Here is a 27,390-nt window from a genome sequence, read left to right as displayed (position 1 = left end):
AGATGCCTAAATAACAAACCACCGTAAGTACTCTATTCAGTCACAGAAACTGCCGATAATAAAGTCATTGCATCGGATCGATACTAAACGCAGCTCTGACTCTGCGTCAACACTTTATCTCCAATGAGGAAAACTTTTGTAATTCCGCTAGGCTTGTGGTTATTATTCCAGAAACAATTGACAATGCCCCGTGCATTTTGGACAGAATAGGTACAACGTCTCTTTGACAAATGCGAAGAGTTTTGTCCCGTCTGTTAAATCAAAGGATTTACAGGACAAAAATAGTCCACTAAGGGTAAGCCAAATTACAGAAATTTTCGTCTTTGAAGGGAAAAATTGTTCTAAAAGAAGGAAGGAAGTCTGGAAATAAGGAATAAATAAATGATTATGGCGTAACGCCACCTCGACATGTTTGAGAACAATAGCCTGTTTCATATATACGTATTTTCATATTGTTTTTAATGTTATCGCTAATCTTTATGCCAGCAGTCTCAAAATCTGAGTTAACCTTTCGTTAATTTATCAGAAAATGTTGGGTGGAAAGCATATGAGGTCCGTACACATGTACTTATTTTCTAGGGCGAGTCTTGTCTAGTGTGTTGTTAGATACCAATAAGATGATTTGCTCGCGGGTGTATAATCAATTTGATAATAAAGCGCAGAAACGCTCTAAATGTTACACATGCGCTATTCAGGTAGTTGGGTCCAATATTTGCCTTCCAACCAAAGGAGCACTGATAGATAATTCTGCCAGACAGACATTTTAGGTTGTTGATACGCTATAAATATTTGGCACTCCTACTTTGCACTCATTTAAAATATATTTAAAAAGCAGCAGAGAGTGTGAGCGTACCAGCTAGATCGCGCAGGGGCGGCTCCCACGGCATTCCCCATCCACGTTCAACCCGTCAATGTAAAAACTTTTATCTACGCGGCCCGCCGGTCTCCCATAGACTAGGCTCTCTAGTATATGATATATCCGCCCCCTGCGTAAGGCCCTTCACGTAGAGAGTCCCAGAGAGCCCAGCTCAGCGGCTCCTCAACCCACGTTTAGTCTTCACGGTAAGCACATACATAAACTTGGGGCAATGATCTATTTACGCCGGAGGGTAATCCTACACCCCCCTCCCCCCCACACACACACACACTCTTTATGACTGTGCATATTTTCTTTCGGAGATTAGACCTAAAGTTTTCATTCTAGATAAAAACTGATGTGATAATCGAAACCGGCACGTCTTTTTACATAGATGGGTATGGGGTGGTAGGATTCTGTAACAAAACATATGTGCGGAAAAGACAGCCCCCACCCCCACCCCCACCCCACCCCAAATTTTCACTCTCAAGGTGCCTGGCTTCTTAGCTCAGTCAGGTAGAGCGATGGCCTGTTGGGTTGCAAGGAGTGGGTTTTGCTAGCAAAAAATCCGGATTTATGTCTCGGCTCACTTCTGTGGATCTCTGCAACTTTCGTCCTTTCGATCAGCGGTAGAGAGACCTGTTAGGGGTGTTGCTGACACATCATCGAATCTACCTGGTACCACGGAGATCACCCGGGGGATGAGTTCCTGGGTAATCAATGTGGAAAAGAACTAGGCGACCAGGCCACGAGGTGCAGTTGCCCTCCTCGATCCATCTCAAATTGCGCGTAATCCCGCTCAAAAGGCCGGGGAGAGCCCCACATCCGCCATCGCGTGGTAGTAATCATCCATTGCCGCTTTAATAAGTTCTCGTTCAACACTGGTCATTTTGGTGGTTCGCGTTGTGTCCCGTTGTGAGGTCGTATCGATATCAGGTAGGGTAGGTATGTCATCAGGATCAACATCATCAGGCTCAACGTCCTCAGTCCGTTCGTCTGTCTATATTAGACAGTGTGCCTTGATGTCTAACATAGTAACGATGGCTTCCAGTGAATACGGTCGCAAGCTCAATCCCTACAGAAGGCTCCGCGTGCCTTTGGCTGTAAAAGGCATACGGCAGTCCTTGGTCGTCACCAATAACCCGAGCGCGATCGACGAAAACCAGCAATTGCTGGTCCGCTTTCAGATCTTCGGTCCAAATAACGTCATTGTGCCCGGCATCGCGCGTCTAGCCATCACCATCAAGCTCAATTCGACCGACGCGAACGCCATTGTGGTCAATAACCTAGGACGCACCATAGTCAAGAAGACGACGATTAAAATCAGCGGGAATGAAGTAATGTCCATCGACGACTCAATTTCAGGGCTATGGTGATCTTTAGCTGACCAATAACGGGTTCTACATCTCGCTGGATTTCAAGCTTCTGGAGAGCCATATGCCATTCTGTCAGAGCGCCTTTGACGACCGGCTAGAGTACGAACTGACGTTGAACAATTACCACACGGTCATGAAGACGACAGATGATGCCGGCACCAGCTACACTGTCGAAAACATGTCGGGAGTTCGATATGGTCACCGAACCAGAGTTGGCTGGACAGATCCGCTAAACTGTTGGGGAGGCTCGTCATACTATATGATCGCATCCTTCGGCACCACAGACTGGTGAAGGACAAATTGGACACACTCTGGAACGTAAACCTCAATGTGCCAACTAAATCGCAGAATTGCGTCTTGATGTTGTTTGAAACAAACAGCCGGGGCACCATGGAAGAGGAAGCCTGAGTACTTCCACAACAATCAGATAACTAAGGCAGAGGTTACGACAGAGGACATCCCCAATCAGCTGTACAGCCAAGGAATGCGGGCATATCAGCAATGGGAAGAGGCCCGGAAGTTCTTCGCCAGCTCACTTATCAAGAAGCGGAACCCAGAGGCTGCCAGGGTCGTAAGAGACTTAGGACTAGCAGGTGTCATTTGTAGAATTCCTCGAGTCTAAGTATGCCCTGTGGTTGGACCGGAGGACACCAGACGACGACCAGCTGCATGGCAGCGGAAGGCGCGTGGAGAACGCCAGCGAAGGGATGACCACACAAGATACGAAAGAGGCAAAGGCGGCGGGCGCATTGAACGTTTATCTGTATGTAATCATGGACGCCCAGTTTCACATCGAAGATGGCAGGTTCAAAGACGCGCTGTACTGAGCCAACACCTCGACGATGTCGTGGGGGGGGGGGGGCGCCCACGGCGCCATTATCTACGGGCAGACAGGGTGTTGGAAAACAGCCTTTCTACTCAACTTGCTTGAGGGTCTGTTCCGCGGGGCGTTCCGCCAGATCGTTATCCTATGCCCCTCGCTCCAGTAAAACAGATCATACCAGCGGCGGCCAGATGCATATCAGGTATGCTAGCATGTATGCTATCACACAGCTACTGCTGCTTGCAGCAATTGCGGTACAGTCTCTGATGTTTATTGGACTCATGTACAACTATATTAGACTAAGGCGCCTGTTCGTGGAGATATACGCAACAAGTATCACACCTCTTTTCCGTGCGTTCCGAAGGAATAGATTGGACTGTGACGACCTGATCGACCAACTGCTTGACAAAGTGGACGAACATAACCCCCGTGCTGGGTCCGTGCCAGCGGCACAAGACAACATGCCCAAAGGTGATGAGTCTGGAGGCCAGTCATACTGTGGGGCACTGCCGCCACCCTTGTGGCAGGTGGGCAGGCCAAACGGTATTTGTGGAAATACGTGACCGCCGACGAAATCGGCTCCATGAGCGACGAAGATATCGAAAGGCTGTTATGAAGCCCTTGTGGGCGTCCAAATGACTAGACTCTCGGGGAAGCTGCATTACAGATTTCTACCTATCCAACCCGAGAATCGACCGAAGTTAGTAGAAGGGCAGTAGAAAAATTCCACAGAGGAGCCCGACCTCGTGAGCTATGGGATAGTCACTAAACTTGCCAAGTATCCCGAAAAACCGCCCCGGGACCACAGGGGCTCCTCTGGGCGAAACCTGAGTGGTGAGGCTTGTCGTTTTCTCCGGGTTGCCTCAACTATATCAAATCGAAGCTATGGTAGTGTTTTACGGTATCGGACGTAGGAGGCTTTAAGGCATTCTTCTGCAACCGGTTTGGCGCCAAAATGTAGAATCTATCCCCACAGACCGCCTCCAAGAGTGGAAGTGAAGTCTTCCAAAAGCGCGTGGAGACTGGTTTAACCTTCACTATACGACATATGCGATTTAGGAGGTCACTTGCCCGGTTCATTCCTGCTTAGCCCCTTCTCAAAGTCTTCATCAGTTGGCCACTTGCGGTCTGCCATGTCGGATGTTTGCTGTACTGGCTTTATATGTATACCATATGCATGTTCAGATGCAAAATATGGGTTTAACTGAAGAGCTGTACTTCGCGATGCAAGAGGTTGGCTATTGCCGGGCCCTACCAACCTCCGAGATACGATCAGGCAGCTGCCAGAGCCGGTCGCTGAAACCTGTTGGAAACTAATCGGGTTGCTGGAATATCTCGCATATCACGAGGTGATAGATGGATCGGAAGCTGTCTCCCGTCTACTGTAGCTCCAAGGGCGACTGGAAAGGCATTGCAGCCATGCCGAAGTAGTTTCGATGTTTCCGTGGCGAATGAAGTCCATCAGGCCGATCTTCTGTTTCTTCCGCATGATCGGCCAGGTCGAGAGCGGAAGCTCTAGAAATACGCTCTTACCGTTGTCGACGTAGCTTCTCGCTTCTCACAAGAAGCCAAACTGGTCACTGATACCCTGTCCCGCATATACAAGCGGGGGCCCCTTAGATGGCCGAAGCTGCTCCAGGTCGATCCAGGGCGTGAATTCCTGGACGTCACAAGCTAGGTGCTAGCAAAACACGGCGTATCGATCAGGCGTGGGCGGGTGGACGTGCACCGAGACCAAGGCATTGTGGAGCGTTTCAATTGCACTCTGGCTGAACGGCTCTTTGGATACCAACACACCCAGGAGATGCGTCTCCCTCCTGGCCAACAATCAACGGAATGGTTGGCCCAGCCACTTGCTATGGTGTCTGCTCTCAACAATGAAGTTTCACGCCTCACTGGCAAGAAACCTAAGGATGCCATCAAGGCAAAAACGATGACACAAACAGCCCTCCTCCACTGTTCCAGGCCGTCCTGATGACCTTCGTGAGCAAAAGTTCCCTTCTGAGGTTGGCGTTCGCTATCTATACCAGCCAGGTGAGCTGGAAGGCGGTCGCCGTCGCGCGACAGCCCCTGTCTGGTCTCTAGGAGTGTACCGGCTTGGGCGCTCGGTTAGCAAGTCTGACGAGCCTGTGCTCTACTACCTGGTAGACGGCCCACAACAAGGGTTTGTCCTCGAGGAACTTCTCATCGTTCCACACGATACCCAACTACCACCAGATGGGGTTATGCCAAGAGTATAGCGTTGAGAGGTGCAGCCCCTCTTTTTCGATTATACTCTAGACAAGTCATTGTCATTGTCACGTGGCATTGTCTAGACGGACGATACTAAACTGCTGGGTATCCTTGATCTGGTAGATCCAGAGGAGCTCGATGTTGCAGGTGGCACAGCCGTCATTGTGAGACGCCTTGAGCTGCAATATATAGTCCACCTTTAGATCAGAGACCCTTGGCTTGGTCTTGGCGCTTGTAGGCCACCAGCTTCCTCTGGATGATTTTGCGGAGCTGCTGCTCGGTGAGTTATCAGACCTCGGAACCCTCCTCTGGGGGACAGACCACCCGTTCAAGCTAGTGGATATACTCCACACGCGAAACAACAAGGTAGGCAAGCATTGACCTTTTGAGATAGTCGTCGATGATCTAGACCTTTTTGGGGTCTTGGACTGTAAGGCCCAGGGAACTATGGACCGTGAGAGCGTAACCGAGTCGCCAGTCCTAACCCTATTTTCCGTCAATAACCTCTTCGGCATAGCAGACAGGCACCTCTTTTCCTGATTTGGCCTGCCCCCATCGTGGATTAGAGGCCCTGAAATCGTGAGCAGGCAATTCTGGCGGTTCACGGACAACTGAAAACTAAACGTAAAAATGCTTTTTAAAAATTTTTGGGGGAGCCTTGAGAGCCATTCAAATATTTTGAAACCAAGGTGGGCTTTGTGAGTCATACTGACGGTAGCTAGGAACTCTGACGTCACATTACCTTTTTCCTCCCACCATAATGTTGGCCACCATCGTATAAATGAAATATTCTTGAGTATGGCGTCAAACACCAATCAAATAAATAAATAAAATACATCTGCTATATTAAGAGGGAGATTATACTGTTGTTTAACCTTAATTTCATATATAACATCTACTGAAAATAAACAGTTTGACACTAAAATAAATGGACAAAGCGTCTCGTAGACCAGCATCAAATAAATGATGTTTCGATTGCGTTATATATCGTTCTGATAATCTAATCACAACATATGTTTTAGGACAAACATTGTAGTAGATGCATAAACATTAATCAAGAACTGAACGTCGGGCCTATATCTAGCATAGTTATCATCAGATAAACACATAAACACAATAATCGCTGTGGGCTCAAGTCCAACTCGTGCTGGCTTCCTCTCCGGCCGTAAGTGGGAAGGTCTGCCAACAACCTGCGGATGGTCGTGGGATTCCCTTGGGCTCTGACCGGTTTCCTCCCACCATAATGCTGGCTGCCGTCGTATAAGTGAAATATTCTTGAGTACGGTCTAAAACACCAATCAAATAAATAAATAAAATAAATTAACACAATAATAAACATATGAAGTGTTACCAGGATTTACAGGAAAGATTGTGTACGTGACATGTGGTTGGAAGTTCAAACACGTCTATGCTGGATGTACTGTAAATCGAGCGTATAGAGAACAGAACCTTCGCCGTAAGTGTCATTTACCAGTGCGTGATTTTCTGACCATGTGGATTTACTAGTGCTTGATTTTCTGCCCATGCGGATTTACCAGTGCGTGTTTTTCTCCCCAAGTGGATTTACCTGTGCGCGCATGACACCGGGAACATAGCTATATACAGCAAATGCCCTCTAGCCAGAACGCCCGCTAACTAAAACTCCCGGTAACAACACGCCCGCTGTAGCCAAAACGCCCATTACTGCCCAGTATCAAAACACCCGCTATATATGTGTGTGTGTCATGTTCATTTTTGGCTGTGTTACTCACCATGTGGTCAAAGCATGGAGGTGGAATATTTTACCTCCATGGTCAAACAGAAAGGTTCCAAAAATAGTGCCAATAACTGGCTCTGATATAGGCCCATGTGTTGCGGGCGTTTGGCTAACAGGTGTTCTGACCTGATGCAGTCCACGTATGCCGTCTACAGAACTAATTAGGCCTAAACTTTGAAGTGTCCTGAACGACGAGAGACTTCATTACCGGTACAACTAACTGAGAATTGGGCAAATACACATGTCCAGTTACGTATTTGTGTGGACATGTGAAGAAAAGATCGTAAGAAACCCAATAATCATCATTATTCAGATCCAAAGATGCAGTCTCTAACTGCAAGTTAAAATGTTACTGTACGCATATATACATGTAGCAGACAATCTCATCTTGGTTAGCCAACGACTGCCATATTTGCAATTTTTTTTCCAACTTCGGGCAATGTGATGGGCCGCGAAAATTTTATCGTACACAACATTCTCTTTAAGAAGTGCATGCGATGTAAACAGAATGTTGGGTGGGATAAAATTTTCGCATAGACGGGAAAAAGAAAAAAGAGTTCCAAACATGGCAGACGTTGATTTGAGTTGTCAGATTCGAAAGTTTAAACGGCTGGGTTACTGTACAAAGATGGTTTGCCAATGCGGGTTTTGACATATTACATTTCGGGCGTTTTAGGGAATCGGTGGAAAGCAAAGATAAGGTAGGGTTCGGGCCAGTTTTGTAGTGAAATTGTTTCTATGACCGCAGCTGGGCGTTGCGGTGGGAACGTTCCAGCTTACCTTCGGGCTAATCTTGGGACGACGTCGTGGAGAATGTGTCAATAAAATTGATTCCCCTGATCCAAATCATCGATCTGCCACCAGGGGGCGCTGTATAACAGTGTTGGCGGCCATTTTATTCTTGACCATTCGGTTTGCAGCGGAGTTTTATTAGCAATATCATCGCGTGGTAAGTTTCAGTGTGCTGCACGTGTTTGCTGTGACTTACAGTGAGTTCCGTTCATTAGACTTAGCGGTACTGTGCACAGATTCTGATACTAAATACGTGTCTAAAGCACGAGACTTTCACTGACAACGCTGTCGTCATTATGCACCGAATGTCTACGCCCGTGTTTTGTTTTTGTTTGTATTTTTTTGTGTATATAATGCTGATATTTAGAATATGCGAACCTAAGACAGATTTTATAGAATATTTTGGACGTCCAGTTGGTGACGTAAGGGGCCAGGTCTGGTTTTTTTCCCCTCCCGGCACATGTAATGAAATAATGTATAATTACAACAACAACAACGTGTTACTGCCAGAGTAAAGAGGTGCCCATCACACATGTTGAGAGGTGTCTTAACAGAGAAATAAAAGACACCAGGCCGCATTTGTCTGCATCACTAGGGTTGCGTTATCAACTACCGTATAGGCCTAGTTGCGGAGTGGGGTAACTCATCAAGCAACAAAGTTTTGAGGAAAATAGGGCAAAATGTGTTTGATTGATGGAAAAGAATATTTACTGCTGTTCACAATCGCATTAAATCTCCCCTTGCATAACCTGATAACCTGGTCTCTATTTTTCTACTTGTTACTCTCGCAACTGCGTTGCTTCGTGAGAGTTATCCACTCCACAACTACTATTTTGCAAGACCGGTCGGATGCTGGGAATCACGTGATCACCCTTTTATGTCAAAAGCAAAATGGCGGCCCAATGTTAAAGGTGGAGAAAGCATAAAAATGGCATATAGTTCAGATGAAAGGGTGCGAAAAGTTATTCCTAAATGTGGTCAATATTTTTTACCAGCTATCACACAGCCAGTCTCCCAACAGTTAACAGTTGAAAAGAAACTATAGTCAGTACAATAGGCAAGCTACTGTATCCACCTCTTATTGTCTTCAAGTTACCTTTCGAAGGCTAGGATTGAACCCACACTTTGTGGCTCCTAGACCTAGAAAGACCAGCGTCTTAAACTCTCGCCCATGACCCACTCCTAGTAAGATTAATAAGCTGATTCAGCATTTCAGGTGTCTCGCAAGCTTGTGAAGGTTTGAACTTGTATGATGTAATATATAGTGTTTAAAATGATTCTTGATGTGAAAAGAGTTATAATGTGACCCGGTATATGAATTTTAGGAACTTCATACCAATTTTGAACAGGAATGTGTGCACTGGTGAGGCTAACATTATTTTATGAAAGATAATTATTTGGTTTATTCTAAAGTAAGAGCAAAAATTAAGTGGATAATTTGAGATGATAGATTTATTTTGCCTAGGGCTTAACATGTTTTGTTTATGTTTACTTTGATATGAAGTCAGTAAGGTTCTACAATAAGATAGTTAACACAGATCCATGCGTCTCTTTGTTTCTGATATAAAATCATTGTTTTTTTTGCAGGTAAATAGTGATTGAATACATCTTGGTAGACAAAGGGAACTATGTCTTCCATGTCTCCAAGAAAGCGTGGACCGCCGGTGAGCCTAAGAGGTGGCCCTCCACCTAAGCGCGGCATGATGTCCCGTAGAGGAGGCCCTCCTCCGCGAGATGGGCCAATGAGGGGTCCTCCCCACAGAGACACCTCCATGAGAGGCCCACCACACAGAGATGGCTCTATGCGGTCAGGGAGAGGCCCACCACAGAGGGAGGATTCAATGAGGGGCCCTCATAGAGAACAGTCCATGAGGGGCCCTCCAAGAGAGTCATCCATGAGGGGCCCTCCACCCAGGGAGTCCATAAGGGGTATGCCTGTAAGAGAAACTTCGCGTGATGCGTCAATGAACGGCAGCAGGATGGGCAGCCGGCCTGGGCTGTCCAGAGATGGTGGCTTTGGGATGACCAGGGGGAGCCGTGGCATTAGGTGAGGCACATCTGCTCTAGCTATGCAGTCTTTCGGTGTTGTAGCACCTCAGGAATTTCAATTGTTGATCCAAATGTTTCATTAGGCCAAAGTTAAAATATTGTTTGTTTGATGTTACATGCAAAAGAGAGTAGGTAGGTAGTTTTTTTTTCATTTAATTTCTTGCAGAACGGAAGAACAATCATAGAATCCTGTTCAAAGGATTGATCACAATTCAGCGTCCTCAACATTGATCAAAACGCTCTGCTAAAATATGTCATGCAGTATTTGACATTTCTCAGGATAAATTATTCTTAACAAAAAACTAACAAGTAAACATTTGTTAAACATTTGTATGAGCACTACACTGTTTTACAGGTATCCAAATGGATACATGTGAAAACACTTCACAGGTACCTGGTGTCTTGATCTGCAGGTATCAGATAAGGTATACCTGTCTAAGTGCTAAAAAGCCGGCGTTGCTCAACAGCGAGAGAGGAAATTTTATATCTTGACAGAGCGCATCTCAACTGTAAACAATATGATATTTCAAACGATCAACAAGAAATAAAAAAAGAATTTCTGTCGAGGCCATTTTGATGGGTCATTCGCATAACATCAAACATACAATATTTTAATATTGGTGTTATGAACTTCTCTTTTATATGATAAATCTGGGCTCATATTTGTCAAACAACTTAAAGGTGAACTGTCCCGGTTTTATTTCTCACTTTACCTAACTGAATGGTAAACCTGTAAGATGGAAAAAAATTATGAAAACAAAAAAATGCATCTGGTGAGTTGTTTTAGTTGTAGAAATTGAAAATTTAATTAATACCAAAAATTCAGAGAAAAAAAGATCACATTACCTGTATGCCCTTGAATGGCGCTAGTGTGCCAAATATGTGTGACGTAACATTGGGACTCCGGTTTAAAGACACAATGTTGGCTACATTGGATTTGCTCCTCGTTTTTTGTCAGGAAAACTGCTTTTGTTACCAGGAATGTTGAAAATAGTCCTCAGATTTTTTCACTTTCCATTCCACTTTGGAATCCAATTCCAAACCCATTTTTAACCCGTAAGCTGGGTCAAAACACGCCTCCTCATAGTGGTTGGAGCATAATTTTGAGTGCTTATTCGGCACGAAATGGTCTTGTCACATGATGGTTATCCATTTTTGTCGCGTGGAGGGGTCTGATGGGAAGTTGTGAAACTAATCCCACTAATTCGGTGTGCGATTACCATAGTTAATAGCTGCACAAAACAGCATCACTCCACTGCGACATCAAAAACTAGGTGGACGTCAAGGGCAGATAAGAGTGTAGAGATTACTAAGCTTAATAAAACTTGGCCTATAGCACTTTAAAAAACCTTCTTTTTTTTTTACAACATCTGTCGATATTACATCTTTAAATCACTTCGGCTCCATGTTTCACGTACCTCTAGGATATATGGTGTCAGTTTTGCGAGACAAATTTGATCAACTGGGACAGTTCACCATTAAGACTTGTGTCATGAATTGCAATTGCTTAGAAATTCAAACTCGGAAGAGGATTCTCAAACAGTTGCTAAGCACGGCGTAAACCCCAAAGCATACATACAGAAGACGAATCAACTCAAACTGAAGTTGATGCATGTACATTGTTTTGTCATAATCAATCAGTGTACAAATTGTAAACATTTTAATTGTGGCTGTGTTTGATTTTTTGATTTATAAGTCTAAAGATGTTTGATATATGTGGGCTCTGGGCCTCTGATCATACATACATCTACATGTGCCTTTTCACATCTTAAATTTCCCATCATCATGTGTGAATCCTCTAGTTAAGAACTATTAATCCTTCCAGTTTAGAACTTCTGTCTGCTCTATGGGATCATGGCTGATTTTATATGTTTTGTTTGAACTTTCACAGGGGTAGGATGGGGCCTTCCTCAAGGGGCAGAATTGTGGGGTCTGGACGAGGACGACGGAGTCCGTTGAGTAAGTTTTATAACCTGGATATGTGAAATGTAATTAAGCCGATTTAATTCTCCCCTTGCCCAACTACCCAGCGCGAACATAAAGTCGTAACGTTGTAATGTGACATCAGTCAAGACTAAAGTTAAAATATCGTGCTTAATTGCTGTTGCACTTTTGATTTGCTTTTGTATAAGAACAATACTTGTTTTAAGGTTTACTTGTAAGCCTAGCCCCAGGGCCCAGAGTTTCCAAACATTTAATCCATGCTGTGAGGTACATTTGTAATACAAAGTAAACTCCCTGTCTTGTCCAGTAAGCATTGTTCATATTATTCACATACAGACATCTTCTTTTTGTGTGTTCACCAAAGTTTTAATACCTCCATGAATATTAAAGACTCTCAGTAGTCATCAGATAATATGTGTCCTTGTTTTGTATGAGCAGGTGGCTATGATGATGGTATGGGCCGTAGAGAAGAGCGAATGCCTTACCAAGAGGATCGGATGGATCGGGACCTTCGTACACGTGACCCCTACATGACCTCTGACCTCCGGGACACAGGTCGAGGAGGATATGAGCGCGACAGGTACATGCAATCTTCTGCTTTGTAGGAGGTCAAACTTGAATGTTACTCTGCGACTCCTGGTTGGGGAGGTAAAATAGTGGGGTAGTTTTTAGACCCTTTATGCCATAAAAGTTGAAAGTAATTTTTTATATAAATTAGTTTTTTTTTTTACACGCTAATCTCTATTTCTCACGTAACCATAATGTTTTTTTTCTAATCGCCTTGTAACATTTGATGCCTTTGTTTTGTTTGTTCTTAACATTGACCCAGGTTAGTAGGTGATAAGTTAGCTTGGTTTTAATGGTCTTTGTTTTATGTGTACATTTTTGTGTGCCTGGCTGATTGTGGATGGTGGACGTAGTGGTGATACCCTTGTTATATGTATATTTTAGATTGACATACATGTACTGTGCTTAGCTGATTGTGGATGGTGGCTGAATGTTCACATGTTTTAAGTTGTAATGCTCTTGTCATATGTGCAGAGAGCCACTGATGGAGTCCCGCAGCTTTACCATGTCGCGGCGTGGAGTGCTGCTCAGTCGTGACTACCCACCGGACCAGGATTCTTTCTACGACAGCCGGCCAAAACCCAGGGAGAGACAGTCCTCTAGGTAAGCTTTATGGCTTGAAGTGCTTTTTGGTCATTATGAGTTCAGGAACACTTTGACTCGAGAACATTATTAACTGATGCAAGGTGTCCTGGGGCCTCATGTGTCGTAAGCCTAAGATGATTGTAAATCGCTAAGGTTACAACATGGCTTACATCTGCGAATAGCCAATGCTTCCTTAAACAAAATAGATCAGTTTCATGCTGTGTGATAAACTGATGTGTTGGCTAGAATACATTAAAAAATTTCAATGGAGTTGTTGTTACTTGTGTTATCTGGGACGCTTAGTAGATCATGTATATGTTTAAACCCACTGCAGTTATTTCTATGATTAAATGTTTCACTGTGCTTGTGATAAGATGACGATCTGTTTAACCAATATATTCCGATTAACAGTCAGGACATAGAAAGCTGTACACAAAAGAGCTGCAATTTTCATTGGGGCTCTCATTGTTGGTGAAGAAATTAACAATTAGTTACTGCTTTTCCTATCAGTATATTCATTCTCTTAGTAAATTTCTTGGAATGGCTATACAAGATCCCACAGCTGATTGCTTGTTCAGACAATTCACTCCGTGACCACGAAATTGATGTATGGATACGTCAAAACCACCTAAAATCTGGATAAACCTGTCCTACACTGGAGAACAAGGAGAAGTCATTGCCATGACTTGTGCAGTGCAAACATCTTCATCCATATTGTATCATCTACAGAGATTTTGCTGCTGCCGGTGTTTGTTGTGCCTTGGCTATAATAATGGTCAACCACATTTGTATGGCTGTTTGCACAGTTCTAATGTTCGTTCAAGGACACTTGTCTTCCACGTTCCACCAATAAAGCCTACAACTGTAGGTGGCATTTTTCAAAGCTGTCACTAGAGTGTCAGCTTTATGGGCGGTAGATCCAGGGTCATCCCTGAGTCGGGTCACACCTAAGACCTTAAAAAAAAGAGGAAGTAGCTTCCTCGCTTGGCTTTCAGCATTAAGAGGATAGTGTAACAACTGGTTGACTTGAATCAGTATAATGGCTCAAGTGAGTCTGCTTACTTGCCTTCAGTAAGTCATCTCATTGAAGCATTACTAGATTAAAGACCAGTGACAATTCATGCAAAATGCAACAAGGAAGCACATTACATGCACCCTAAGGAGTCTTTTGTCGTCATATTACTGAAGAATTGTTAAGTACAACATTAAACCCTAATGATAACATGCTGACTCAATCACAAAGCTGTCACAACAATAGGTGGATCACATTTACCGTGGTGACGTATGTCTTCACTGTATGTTGTCATTGAAATTACTGCATTGAAATTACAGCATTAAAAGAAGCCTCAAGTACAGTAAGGAATGGTTAAATAAACTGTAGATGATTCACAGTTCCTCCTATTTCATCCACCCATAAAACTGACCTCCCTGGTATAAGTGAAAAATTCTTCACTATTGTATCATAACACAACTATGAATTAAATAAACTAAGTGTTATTTATGGCTACATTCAAAGACGTGTTTGAATTATTCGAATATGAAGATGTAAAAATATATATTTATGCACTTGAAGTTGTGACAAATAATTTCGGCCATATTCCATTCATTCCAGTACTTGGCGTTATGTAGTTCAAGCTTCCAGTCCAAGTGCGAGACAACTGTGTTTTAATGCCTTTTTATGATTTTATATCAGTTTGATATCGGTATTTCTTGTAGGGATGTTCACCTGAGCCGGGACCATGGGCGGGACTTCTCAGGACGAGGAGTGATGCGGGACTCATCGCGGGACTTCATGAGGGATGAGCCCTTTGACAGCCGTGATTCTTTCAGCAGAGAGGTTGTCAGGGACTACCCTTCCATGTCAAGGTTAGTCTAGACACCAGATGAAGAAATGGCCATGTGAAATCACAAGCCTATAGACCTAAGAGTTTAGCCAAATGGAAAAGTGAAGGGTAAAAGGAGGCTGGGCATCAGGCAATGTTTGATTCTCACTGAAAGTTTAGTGTAATTTTTTGTTGTTGTTGTTGAAGGTCCAATCATTTAGGTGTATCAGATATGTTAAAGAAAAAGCAGCAAAGTACAATTGTGCGATGAATGAATATATAGGAGTACACTGTTCTGTATACCAGCACACCAGCGTGGTGTAATTACCGAGGAGCCTCTCATCAATACCGTCACTGTGAGTTCAAGGCTTTCTCTCCAGCCGTATGTGGGAAAGTCTGCCAGCAGCCTGCAGATGGTTGTGGGTTTCCTCCAGGCTCTGCCCAGTTTCCTCCCACCATAATGCTGGCCTTATTATAGGTACTACATCTGTCATGTCCTGTGTACATATACTTACCTTTCTTTCCACTTCAGTGGAAGATTTCATTTAAACTTGCAAAAGATTTGCAGATGTATGTCCAAGGGATGTGGTGTGGTTTTATGAGTGAAAATGCCATGAGCTGTAAAGGCTTTAACAAATATAAATCTGTTGCTGTTTTAAATCTGTTGCACATTATTGTACGTGTATGTGTACGTATTGTTCCATAGGGATGTTGGTGGGCGCTCCATGGACAGACGTGGACTAGCATTGAGCAGGGATTATGGTAGTCCCTATAACGGAGACTTTGGTATGTATCTGAATAGGCTGTTGTCCTAATTCCTTCGCATATAAAACACCAACTTTCAGGGCAATTTGTGCACATTTACAATTTTTTTGGAGACAAAGCTGCATTGGTTGGACGGGCCATTTTCAGGGTTAAAAATGCAGTTGGTAGCTGAAGTCATTTTTCATATATACATGTATACACTTTAAGTTTGTTTTAAAATGTTAAAGACTTTCTGATTGCTTGCAAGAAAAGTTAGTGGCAAATGAAGTATTCTTCTCATAGCCTTGTCAGTTGCCAGGTGGTAAATTAATTTATTGTTATGCCTATGTTGTTATCTGGAAAATACTGCTGTATTTATTTGACTTTTTCACATGTATGTTGTAAATCCTGACATGTCATAAAAAACATTTCACCAACAAACAAGGTTTTAATTTGTTTAGGAAAGAAAGTCAGTAACTGGATTCTTTTGTTTGTAACATGTCGTACAGAACTCATTTCCATGTATACTGAAACAAAAATGTAGGAAGAAATCTCTGAAGCTGTGTATGATCTACATTGCAGGCCATGAACCTCCCAGCAGAAGTCATGGTAAGTCAGCACCAGACACTTATTGATTTCCAGACCTTTGATTCTGCCTAGAATTTACATATTTTCATGTCATGACATTTATCTTTGTGGGAATCCTGTTAAATGTTCTCTGCTTCAGAGTATACAATGAAAGATCTGTGAAGCAATCTGCAGATGAAAACCAAATTGTTGCCAGGAAACTCGGAGATCATGGATGGGCTGTTGATAATTCAGTTACACTATTCGTTCAACTGACAGCCGTTTTCGTTGGCATTGTCATCATTTTCCACCATTGTCAAGCAGGATTGAAACATGTTTCATGGACGGAGATAACTCAGTCTCTCATCTTAAACATGCACCTTCAAATTTGTAAGCCTGCTTGGGATTTCAAACTTTACACTGTGGGCCAAGTATGTCAGGTTTATCCAGCAATGACACTTCTCCGCTATCTTGCCTGTGGCCTGGCTCCCACACTGGTCCAGGATCTCACATATACCATGGCTCTCACACTGGTCTAGGATCTCACATATACCATGGCTCTCACACTGGTCCAGGATCTCACATATACCATGGCTCTCACACTGGTCTAGGATCTCACATATACCATGGCTCTCACACTGGTCTAGGATCTCACATATACCATGGCTCTCACACTGGTCCAGGATCTTGCATATACCGTGGCTCCCACACTGATCTAGGATCTCACATATACTGTGGCTCCCACACTTGTCCAGGATCTCATATATACCGTGGCTCCCACAGTGGTCCAGGATCTCGCATATACCATGGCTTCCACACTGGTCCAGGATCTTGCATATACCGTGGCTCCCACACTGATCTAGGATCTCACATAAACTGTGGCTCCTACACTTGTCCAGGATCTCACATATACCATGGCTCTCACACTGGTCTAGGATCTCACATATACCATGGCTCTCACACTGGTCCAGGATCTTGCATATACCGTGGCTCCCACACTGATCTAGGATCTCACATATACTGTGGCTCCCACACTTGTCCAGGATCTCATATATACCGTGGCTCCCACAATGGTCCAGGATATCGCATATACCATGGCTTCCACAATGGTCCAGGATCTTGCATATACCGTGGCTCCCACACTGATCCAGGATCTTGCATATACTGTGGCTCCCACACTTGTCCAGGATCTCATAGATACCGTGGCTCCCACAATGGTCCAGGATCTCGCATATACCATGGCTTCCACACTAGTCCAGGATCTCGCATATACTGTAGCTCTCACCCATTGTCCAGGATCTCAAATGTATTGTAGCTCCCACACTAGTCCAGGATCTTGCATATACTATGGCTCCCACACTTGTCCAGGATCTCACATATACCATGACTCCCACTCTGGTCTAGGCTCTTGCATATACCGTGGTTCTCAGACTTGTCCAGAATGTCACATATACTGTGGCTCCCACACTAGTTCAGGATCTCATATACCGTGGCTCCCACAATTGTCCAGGATCTTTCATATACCATGGCTCACAGACTGGTCTACTATCTTGCATATACCATGGCTCCCACACTTGTCCAGGATGTCGCATATACCGTGGCTCCCACACTGGTCCAGGATATCACATATACCATAGCTGACACACTTGTCCAGGGTATCACATATACCATGGTGCCCACAATTGTTCAGGATCTCACATATACCATGTCTCCCACACTTCTCCAGGAACTCTCATATACCGTGGCTCCCACACCATTCCAGGATCTCTCATATACCGTGGCTCCCACATTTGTCTGGGATCTCTCATATACTGTGGTTCCCACACTGGCCCAGGATCTCGCATATACCGTGGTTCCCACATTTGTCTAGGATCTCACATATACGATAGGTCCCACACTAGTCCAGGATCTGACATATACCATGGCTCCCATATTTGCCCAGGATCTCACATATACCATGGCTCCCACACTAGTCCAGGATCTCTCATATACCATGGCTCCCACACTGGTCCAGGATATCACATATACCATGGCTCCCACACTTGTCCAGGATATCACATATACCATGGCTCCCACACTGGTCCAGGATATCACATATACCATGGCTCCCACACTAGTCCAGGATCTCTCATATACCATGGCTCCCACACTTGTCTAGGATCTCGCATATACCATGGATCCCACAATGGTCCAGGATCTCACATATACCATGGCTCCCACACTTGTCTAGGATCTCGCATATACCATGACTTCCACACTTGTTCAGGATCTCACATATGCCGTGGCTCCCACACTGGTCCAGGATATCACATATACCATGGCTCCCACACCATTCCAGGATCTCTCATATACCATGGCTCCCACACTTGTCTAGGATCTCGCATATACCATGGATCCCACAATGATCCAGGATCTCACATATACCATGGCTCCTACACTTGTCTAGGATCTCGCATATACCATGACTTCCACACTTGTTCAGGATCTCACATATGCCGTGGCTCCCACTCTGGTCCAGGATATCACATATACCATGACTCCCACACTTGTTCAGGATCTCTCATATACCATGACTCCCACACTGGTCCAGATTCTCATTTATGCCATGGCCCTGTAATTGTCCAGGATCTCACGTATACTGTAGCTCTCACACTGGCTCAGGATCTCATTTATACCATAGCTGACACACTTGTCCAGAATTTTACACATATCATGGTGCCCACAATTGTTCAGGATCTCACATATACCGTAGCTCCCACACTGGTCCAGGATCTCACATATACTATGGCTCCCACACTGTTCTAGGATCTTGCATATATCTTGGCTCTCACACTTGGCCAGGATCTCACATATACCACGGCTCCCGCACTAGTTCAGGATCTCGCATATACCATGGCTTCCTCTCTCCTCCAGGATCTCTCATATAGCCTGGCGCCCACATTTGTCCAGAATCTCACATATGCTATGACTCCCTCACTAGTCCAGGATCTCGCATATACTGTGGCTCCCATACTTCTCCAGGATCTCACATATGCTATGGCTCCCTCACTAGTCCAGGATCTCACATATACCATGGCTCCCACATTTGTCCAGGATCTCACATAAACTGTGGCTCCCATACTTCTCCAGGATCTCACATGTACTGTGGCTCCTATGTTAGTCCAGGATATCACATATGCCATGACTCCCACACTTGTCCTGGGTCTTACATATATCTTGGCTCCCACACCAGTCCAGGATCATACGTATACCAGTCCACCATTCCAGGTTCTTGCACATACTATGGCTCCCTTTCTCCTCCAAGACCTCACATATATTGAGGCTCCTTCACTCCTCCAGGATGTATCTACACTGATCCTACTCTTGTTCAGCATCTCAGATACTTTGTGTACAATGGCTCCCACCCTCAAAGATCTCACAAGATCTCACATATAACGTGGCCTACAATGTTGTATATTAGAAGTATTTATGCTCAGGATGTTACATGATACATGCATCCCTTTGCCAAGATCTTACACGTACCAACATCTCCCATACAGGTCTGCCATGGATCTTCGAGTCGTCCAGTGTCTTACATATTCCATGGATCTCAAGTTTGTAAAGGAATACAAGCTTGTTCAAGCTCTCTCAGTTGTTATGTATCTCACATGGATAATGTCTTCTCACAGCTGTTATCATGCCATGGATAAAATGCATTCAGAAATCCATGAAAGCCAAAGATTATGTAAGGTCAGAATGCCATGGATAGTATCCAGTGACAAAATCAACCAACTCCTTGACAATATCAGCCCAAAGGTCTCAGCAAGCCCTGGATAATGTTTAGTCTCAAATCCTAGTAAGCCCTGGATAATGTTCAGTCACAAACCCCTGCAAGCCATGGGTAATGTTCAGTCACCAATCTTTGCAAGCCCTGGACGATGTTTAGTCACAAACCACTGTAAGCCCTGGATAATGTTCAGTGACAAATTGCAGCAAGCCCTGGATAATTTTCAGTCACAAACCCGGCAAACCCTGCATAATGTTCAGTCACAAATCTCTGCAAACCCTGGATAATGTTCAGTCACAAATCTCTGCAAACCCTGGATAATGTTCAGTCACAAATCCCTACAAGCCATGGATAATGTTGAGTCACAATACCGTGAAAGCCATGGATAATGTTCTGCAAGTCATGGGTAATGTTCAGTCGCAATTTCCCGCAAGCCATGGATATTGTTCAGTCACAAATCCCTGCAAGCCATGGATAATGTTAGGTCACAAATCCGGGCAAGCTCTAGATATTGTTCAGTCACAAATCCCTACAAGCCGTGGATATTGTTCCGTCACAAATCCCTGCAAGCCCTGGATAATGTTCAGTCACAAATCCCTGAAAGCCATGGATAATGTCTATTCACAAATCCCTGCGATCCACTCATATATCAGGGAGCCATGCTATTAGCAAGCTGTTGATTAGGGTTAGTTTTCAGATTACAGAAATCTGTTGATTGTGACAGGTCATGTATTAAATATCTTGGTCAAGATGGTTAGCTTGCCAGCGTGGCACAGTGACCCAGAAGCCTCTCATCAGTGCAGTCTCAAGTGAGTTTGTCCAGTGGAAAGGTCTGCTAGCAACCTGCAGATGGTTGTGGGTTTCTGCCCGTTTTTTCCCACCATAATGCTACCTGCCCTCGTGAGTTAGGGATAAAACACAACTCAAATGAATAAATATGTTAAATATCACAAAACCTTGGAATCAGTCATGCACCCATTTTGAAAGTAGCATTTAATTCAAAGCATATATGACAAAAGTATCCGGTCAACAGGATAAACATCAAGGCATGGAAGACTGTTGCTCCTGCCAGCTGACAGATCACACACAGGGTATTTATAATATCAGTTCAAAACCGGCAGCGCATGAATCATATGAACTTGCAGACCACGACAAAGGATAAAGTCCCGTCACAAATCCCATTAAGCCATGAATAATGTCCACTCACAATTCTCCAGCCGCAGGCAATGTCCTCTCAAGTCCCAACAAGTCATGGATAAAGGCTGCTCACAAATCCCAGTAAGCCATGGGTAATATCCAGTCACAAATCTCCAGCCGCAGGCAATGTTCTGTCAAGACTCAACAAGTCATGGATAAAGGCTGCTCACAAATCCCATTAAGCCTTGGGTAATATCCAGTCAGCAATCTGAAGCCGCAGGCAATGTGCTCTCAAGTCCCATCAAGTCATGGATAAAGGCTGCTCACAAATCCCATTAAACCATGGGTAACATCCAGTCACCAATCTGAAGCCGCATGGCAATGTGCTCTCAAGCCCCAACAAGTCATGGGTAAAGGCTGCTCACAAATCCCATTAAGCCATGGGTAATATCCAGTCACCAATCTGAAGCCGCAGGCAATGTCCTCTCAAGTCCCATCAAGTCATGGATAAAGGCTGTTCACAAATCGCATTAAGCCATGGGTAACATCCAGTCACAAATCTCCAGCCGCAGGCAATGTGCTCTCAAGTCCTATCAAGTCATGGATAAAGGCTGTTCACAAATCTCATTAAGCCATGGGTAATATCCAGTCAGCAATCTGAAGCCACAGGCAATGTGCTCTCAAGTCCCAACAAGTCATGGATAAAGGCTGCTCACAAATCCCAGTAAGCCATGGGTAATATCCAGTCACCAATCTGAAGCCGCAGGCAATGTCCTCTCAAGTCCCAACAAGTCATGGATAAAGGCTGCTCACAAATCCCAGTAAGCCATGGATAATGTCCAGTCACAAATTCCTGGAAGCCAGGGATAATACCCTTACACAGATCTGTGAAAGTCACGAATAATGTCCAGTCACAAATCTCAGCAAGCCATGATTGTCCTCGCATATCTCTGAAAGGTGTCTATGTCCAGGTACAAAATCCTGAAAGCACCATATAAGGTCTAGTCACAAATCCTAGCAAGCCATGGATAATGTCCAGTCACAAATCTCTGAAAGCCCTGGATAATTTCCAGTCACAAATCCCAGCAAGCTGCGGATAATGTCCAGTCACAAATCTCTGAAATCCACGAAAAATGTCCTGTCACAAATCTCTGAAAGCTATGGATATTGTCCAGTCACATATCCCTGAAAACCATGTATACCGTCCAGTTACAAAGCAGAGCAAGCCACAGATAATGTCCTCTCGCAAGCTGTAGCAGGTCATGGATAAGGCATGCATACCATTTCCCGACAACCATGGACCAATACCAGCAACCCTTGATAATGTTCAGATGCAAATTCAAGCAAGCCATGGATAATATCAAGTCACAAATCCCTGAAAGACATGCATAATATTCAGTCACAAATCCCTGAACAACATGCATAATGTTCAGTCACAAATCCCTGAAGCAATGGATTTGTCCAGTCACAAAACCCCGATAGCCATGAATAATGGCCCCAAAAAAGAAACGGATGATGACAGTTCACGCATGGCAGAACATCTTGGATGATATCTCACACATCACGGTAAAGTCATGGATGATGACATATTACCCATCACAGTAAATCTTGGATGATGACAGCTTACACATCACAGTAAATCATGGATGATGACAGCTGACGCATCACAGTAAATCATGTATGATGACAACTTACACATCACAGAAAATCTTGGATGATGATATCTCGCACATCACAGTAAAGTCATGGATGATGACAGCTTACCCATCACAGTAAATCTTGGATGATGACAGCTCACACATCACAGTAAATCATGGAAGATATCTCGCACATCACAGTAAAGTTATGGATGATTACAGCTTACCCATCACAGTAAATCATGGACGATAGCTCACACATCGTGGCAAATCATTGATGACAGCTCACAAATGATAGTAAATCATGAATGATATTGTACCCATCACAGTAAACCTTGGATGATGGCAGCTCACACATCACAGTAAACCTTGGATGATGGCAGATCACACATCACAGTAAACCTTGGATGATGGCAGATCACACATCACAGTAAACCTTGGATGATGGGACATCACACGTCACAGTAAACCTTGGATGATGGCAGATCACACATCACAGTAAACCTTGGATGATGGCAGCTCACACATCACAGTAAACCTTGGATGATGGCAGATCACACATCACAGTAAACCTTGGATGATGGCAGATCACACATCACAGTAAACCTTGGATGATGGCAGCTCACACATCACAGTAAACCTTGGATGATGGCAGCTCACACATCACAGTAAATCCTGAAAGACAGTTCACACATCACAGTAATGTCATGGATGATGACAGCTCACCCATTGCAGTAAATTCATGGATGATGACAGCCAACACATCACAGTAAGTCATGGATGATGATAGCTCATATATCACAGGTAGCCATGGATGATGACAGCTCACACATCACAGTAAAGTCATGGATAATGTCTTCCCCCCACGATAAATCATGGATGATTATATCTCACAAATCACAGCAAGCCATGGGTGATGTCAGCTTAGCCTGAAATAACTATGACATATACAGAGATCTTGCAAACCAGCATTAGTGTTGAGCTTTGTAGTGAGGATAAAGTAACTAAAACTGAATCGATTGCTGGGATATAGCATAATACAAACAACCATTGCCAATCAAAATATTTATTAGGAAAGCGTCCACAAGAGCTGTGCGCGCTTGCATTGTGTGAATGTGTGAAAGTACTGCTTTAGACCTTTTACCCACCCCTGGGGTTCATTCAGTGGAAGCGTTGGCAAATGAGAAGTGATGGATGGAAGGCTCATAGCCCTCTCTCACTGGTACGGCTGTGACTTTACATCAGGAGGTTTGTCGGGTACTTGAGCATCTCCAGTTTCCTCTTTGCATAAAAGTCACCGCTGTCATGAAGAAAAGTACCTGAGTATGTTGGTAAAACAACAGTCATATAAATAAATAAATAACCACACATACATGTATGAAGACAGTAAGAAGAACAACAATTAAAACATTTGTGACATTTAAAGTGTTACTTCAGTCCTAAAAGGAGCTATGCAGAAATATTGCAGGGGTATGGAGGATACCCTAGGGTACAGAGCAAACATTACAGTTTAATATTTACGACAAATAACACTATTTAACCCCTTATAAGAAAACAGTTCTCAAAAACAAAATCTTTGGCAGTTTCGTAAAATTTTCCTGATGTGACGTAACAATGTTTCATGTGTGAGGATGAATAGACAAGATGGATGAAACGTGGTGTGGAGCAGTTATGTTGGAATGACGTCACGAGCGATTAAAGATACGACGTCATTTATCGTTACACATCAGCAATGGGTGACGCCAAGTGGTCTTACTTGATGTCACACCAGGCAAAATTGAAAACATCAGAAAACTTTTGTTTCCATACTATCCTTTGAAACTTATGACAGCGGTTTTAGTACATTTTTTTTACAATCTAGGAAAGCAGTTCAGATTATCCCTATCTTTATATCATTTAACCCTGCTTTTTAAGACAAACAGGTCTTCACACTGTCATAGCTCTTCATTGAAAGCCAAGAATGTAGCTTGCCCCTGGAGTTATCATTAGAAGACCTTGTCACTGAGGCTGTTTAAGTGAATGAAGCAGAGACCACTCTGTAACAATAACATCCACTAAAGTTAGCTGTTAATCATCAGGACAGAAGGCAATGCCTTAGTAGTACATTTGCAATTACGTCATATGTATGATGAATGTACTGACTAATTAATTTCTATCCATATGACCATTTTTGGCCACACCAAAAAAAACATAATCTCTTAAATATCACCTTTGAATGTAAAGTTGATTTTTATACAAAAAACATTCAGCAACTTGTATAGGGCGTTAATTGCCTCCAGAGAGACCAATGGTACGTAAAAATCTATTTCAGAGTTATCCGGAATTGTGGATACATACTTTAGTTGCATAAAATTCTACGCTTCTGACAGCTGTTTGCACAAGTGTCATCCAAAACCAAACTTCACATGATACACGAATGATAAAACTTCTGGTTAGTACATGTAGGTACATTATTTTTACACGTACTTGCAGAAATACACGCTAGTCCACCTGTGGGCGTTGTGAATCATTTGCATAACCATGAAACATTACAGTAGGAAATCCTACTGAATGCTGTGATAAGTGTGCATGATGCTGGTTGTAGAAAACCTACCGTACGCTATAGGAGAACTGCTTGCAGCCTCGTACCCATGACACCAGATCCAAAACTTGCAAAACGCAGTGCAAGGACAATGCATTGTTTATTTGTCTGACTTCTACATCTAGGTTCTTCAAGAGAGGATTTCTCCAGAGGTCCCCAAATCCGCCATAGTAGCCCAGGCCGCAGGCCCCCAACACGGGCCCCAAGAGGCATGTCGTCACGTGGTCCACCACCTTCTAGAAGACCCCTTATGAGCAGAGGACCCCCACCAAGGGGGCCATCATTTGAGTCCAGTGGCCCACCTGGGCGGATCAGCCACCGTGATGACCGTGGCCGAGGAGACATGTCACGGGGCCGAGGAAGACGCCCTGATATGGATGGCCGTGGGCCACCCATGAAACGCCCTAGGTCAAGCTTTGCCCCTCAAGGAGCCCCCAGCAGGCGATGAAGGACTTTATTTCCTGATGACCATAAATCATACACAACTCTTGGGCTTACCTGACCATCTCTTCGATAATAGTTTTAAGCGTTTTTGTATTGTTTTTCTTTCGTTCATTCGTCATTTTATCAACCTTGTTTCAAGGTAAAAAGCTACAGCATAAATGGCCACTGGATATCATTTGTTTCTGACTGTTTGTTAGTTTTAGTCCATGTTCTCATCACTATCTAGCAAAGCCCATCATGTTTGCAAACAGTTTTATCTACATTAAAGAATAACAATTCCCTACTACTGCCTTGGACTGTTTGTCTCTGGATTGCCATTTAAGAAATGTATAGGCCTATAGAGACGATGGGTTCCTGTTTAACCGTTGACTATCAAAGTTTAGCAGCTGTACATCACAGATTTCAAGTGCATCAGGAGTGAATCACGACCCTAGCCTGTAAAGCTGGAAAATCTGTCAAACAGGGCAACCATGGCCTCAAACATGTTAAATCAGGGAAGTCCAACAGGGCAGCCCAGGTCTTCAAACATGTTAAATAAGTGATGTCAAACAGGGCAGCCCAGGCCTTCAGACATCATTCAAACATGTTAAATCAGTGAAGTCAAAGAGGGCAACAAAGGCTTTCAAACATGCTGCAATCATATTAAGTCAGCGAAGTCAAACAGAGCAACAATGGCATATAGCATCCTTCAAACAAGTGAAATCAGCAAAGTCAAACAGGGCAACAAAGGCTTTCAAACATGCTGCAATCATGTTAAGTCAGCGAAGTCAAACAGAGCAACAATGGCATATAGCATCCTTCAAACATGTGAAATCAGCAAAGTCAAACAGGGCAACAAAGGCATATAGCATCCTTCAAACATGTGAAATCAGCAAAGTCAAACAGGGCAACAAAGGCCTTCAAAAATGCTGCACACATGTTAAATGATCGAAGTCAAGCGCAGCCCAGGTAGCCCAGGCCTTCAAACATTCTACAAGCAAGTTAAGTCAGTGAAGTCAAACAGGGTCGCCCAGGCCTTTAAGCATGTTAAATCAGCTATGTCAAACAGCGCAGACCAGGCATTCAAACATTCTTCTTACATGTTAGATCGGCGATGTAACATGATCCAGGCCTTCAAACAAGTTGGTTCATCGCTGTAATTTATTGTCTTAGTCATGATTTCCATTTTGTGACAAACCTTCAATGGTTCTTTTGTTTGTTGGTGTGCTGGTTATTCCTTGACTTGTGTTTTTGACTGCTCAGAACACAAGCTTAAAATTGAAAAGCGGTCGGCTGTGCACAATTCCGAGAACTAGTGAGCTGCAGAGTTACTTCCCTTCAACAGGAGCTGTATTAAAGACCTAAACAGATTGAGGATAACCGTGGATTTAACTTGCATGACAGGTATTGTGTGTAAACAACAACACTGTGTAACACAGCATCTCTGTCTGAAGTAATGCATATTCTGAGCTTACATGGTAGCAAGTTGACATCTATCCAAATGCAAGCAACGACATTTCATCAAAAGGTGTCAGAACAGTATATCTCGGACGAGAGCATTCAAGTAACGAATTACACTTGAGGATTTCCAGTCCAGTCTCATGCCGTGTCTATGCCCAAGTTCACCATTGGCTGACGGAATGGAGGTAAATGCAATGGTAAAGCTCAATGAAAACGTTGAACGAAATACAATAGCATTATTTCGCTTTTAAACCGTTTTTAATCTAGCCTG

General features: G+C 43.7%; 1 protein-coding gene across 1 annotated transcript; it reads left to right on the top strand.

The window, feature by feature from the left end:
• Positions 1–7,919: 7,919 nt before the first annotated feature.
• Positions 7,920–26,417, top strand: LOC135479221 (RNA binding motif protein, X-linked-like-1). The gene is made up of 9 exons (XM_064759015.1): positions 7,920–7,992; positions 9,423–9,882; positions 11,776–11,843; positions 12,267–12,408; positions 12,870–12,998; positions 14,697–14,846; positions 15,510–15,589; positions 16,130–16,156; positions 25,361–26,417. Exons 2-9 carry the CDS (start codon positions 9,464–9,466, stop codon positions 25,681–25,683), a joined length of 1,338 nt encoding a protein of 445 aa, XP_064615085.1. The 5' UTR covers positions 7,920–7,992; positions 9,423–9,463; the 3' UTR covers positions 25,684–26,417.
• Positions 26,418–27,390: the final 973 nt, after the last annotated feature.

Source organism: Liolophura sinensis, chromosome 12 (genome assembly GCF_032854445.1).
Source record: "Liolophura sinensis isolate JHLJ2023 chromosome 12, CUHK_Ljap_v2, whole genome shotgun sequence".
NCBI classification, from domain to species: Eukaryota; Metazoa; Mollusca; class Polyplacophora; order Chitonida; family Chitonidae; genus Liolophura; species Liolophura sinensis.
This window is presented reverse-complemented; position numbering and strand designations above follow the sequence as displayed.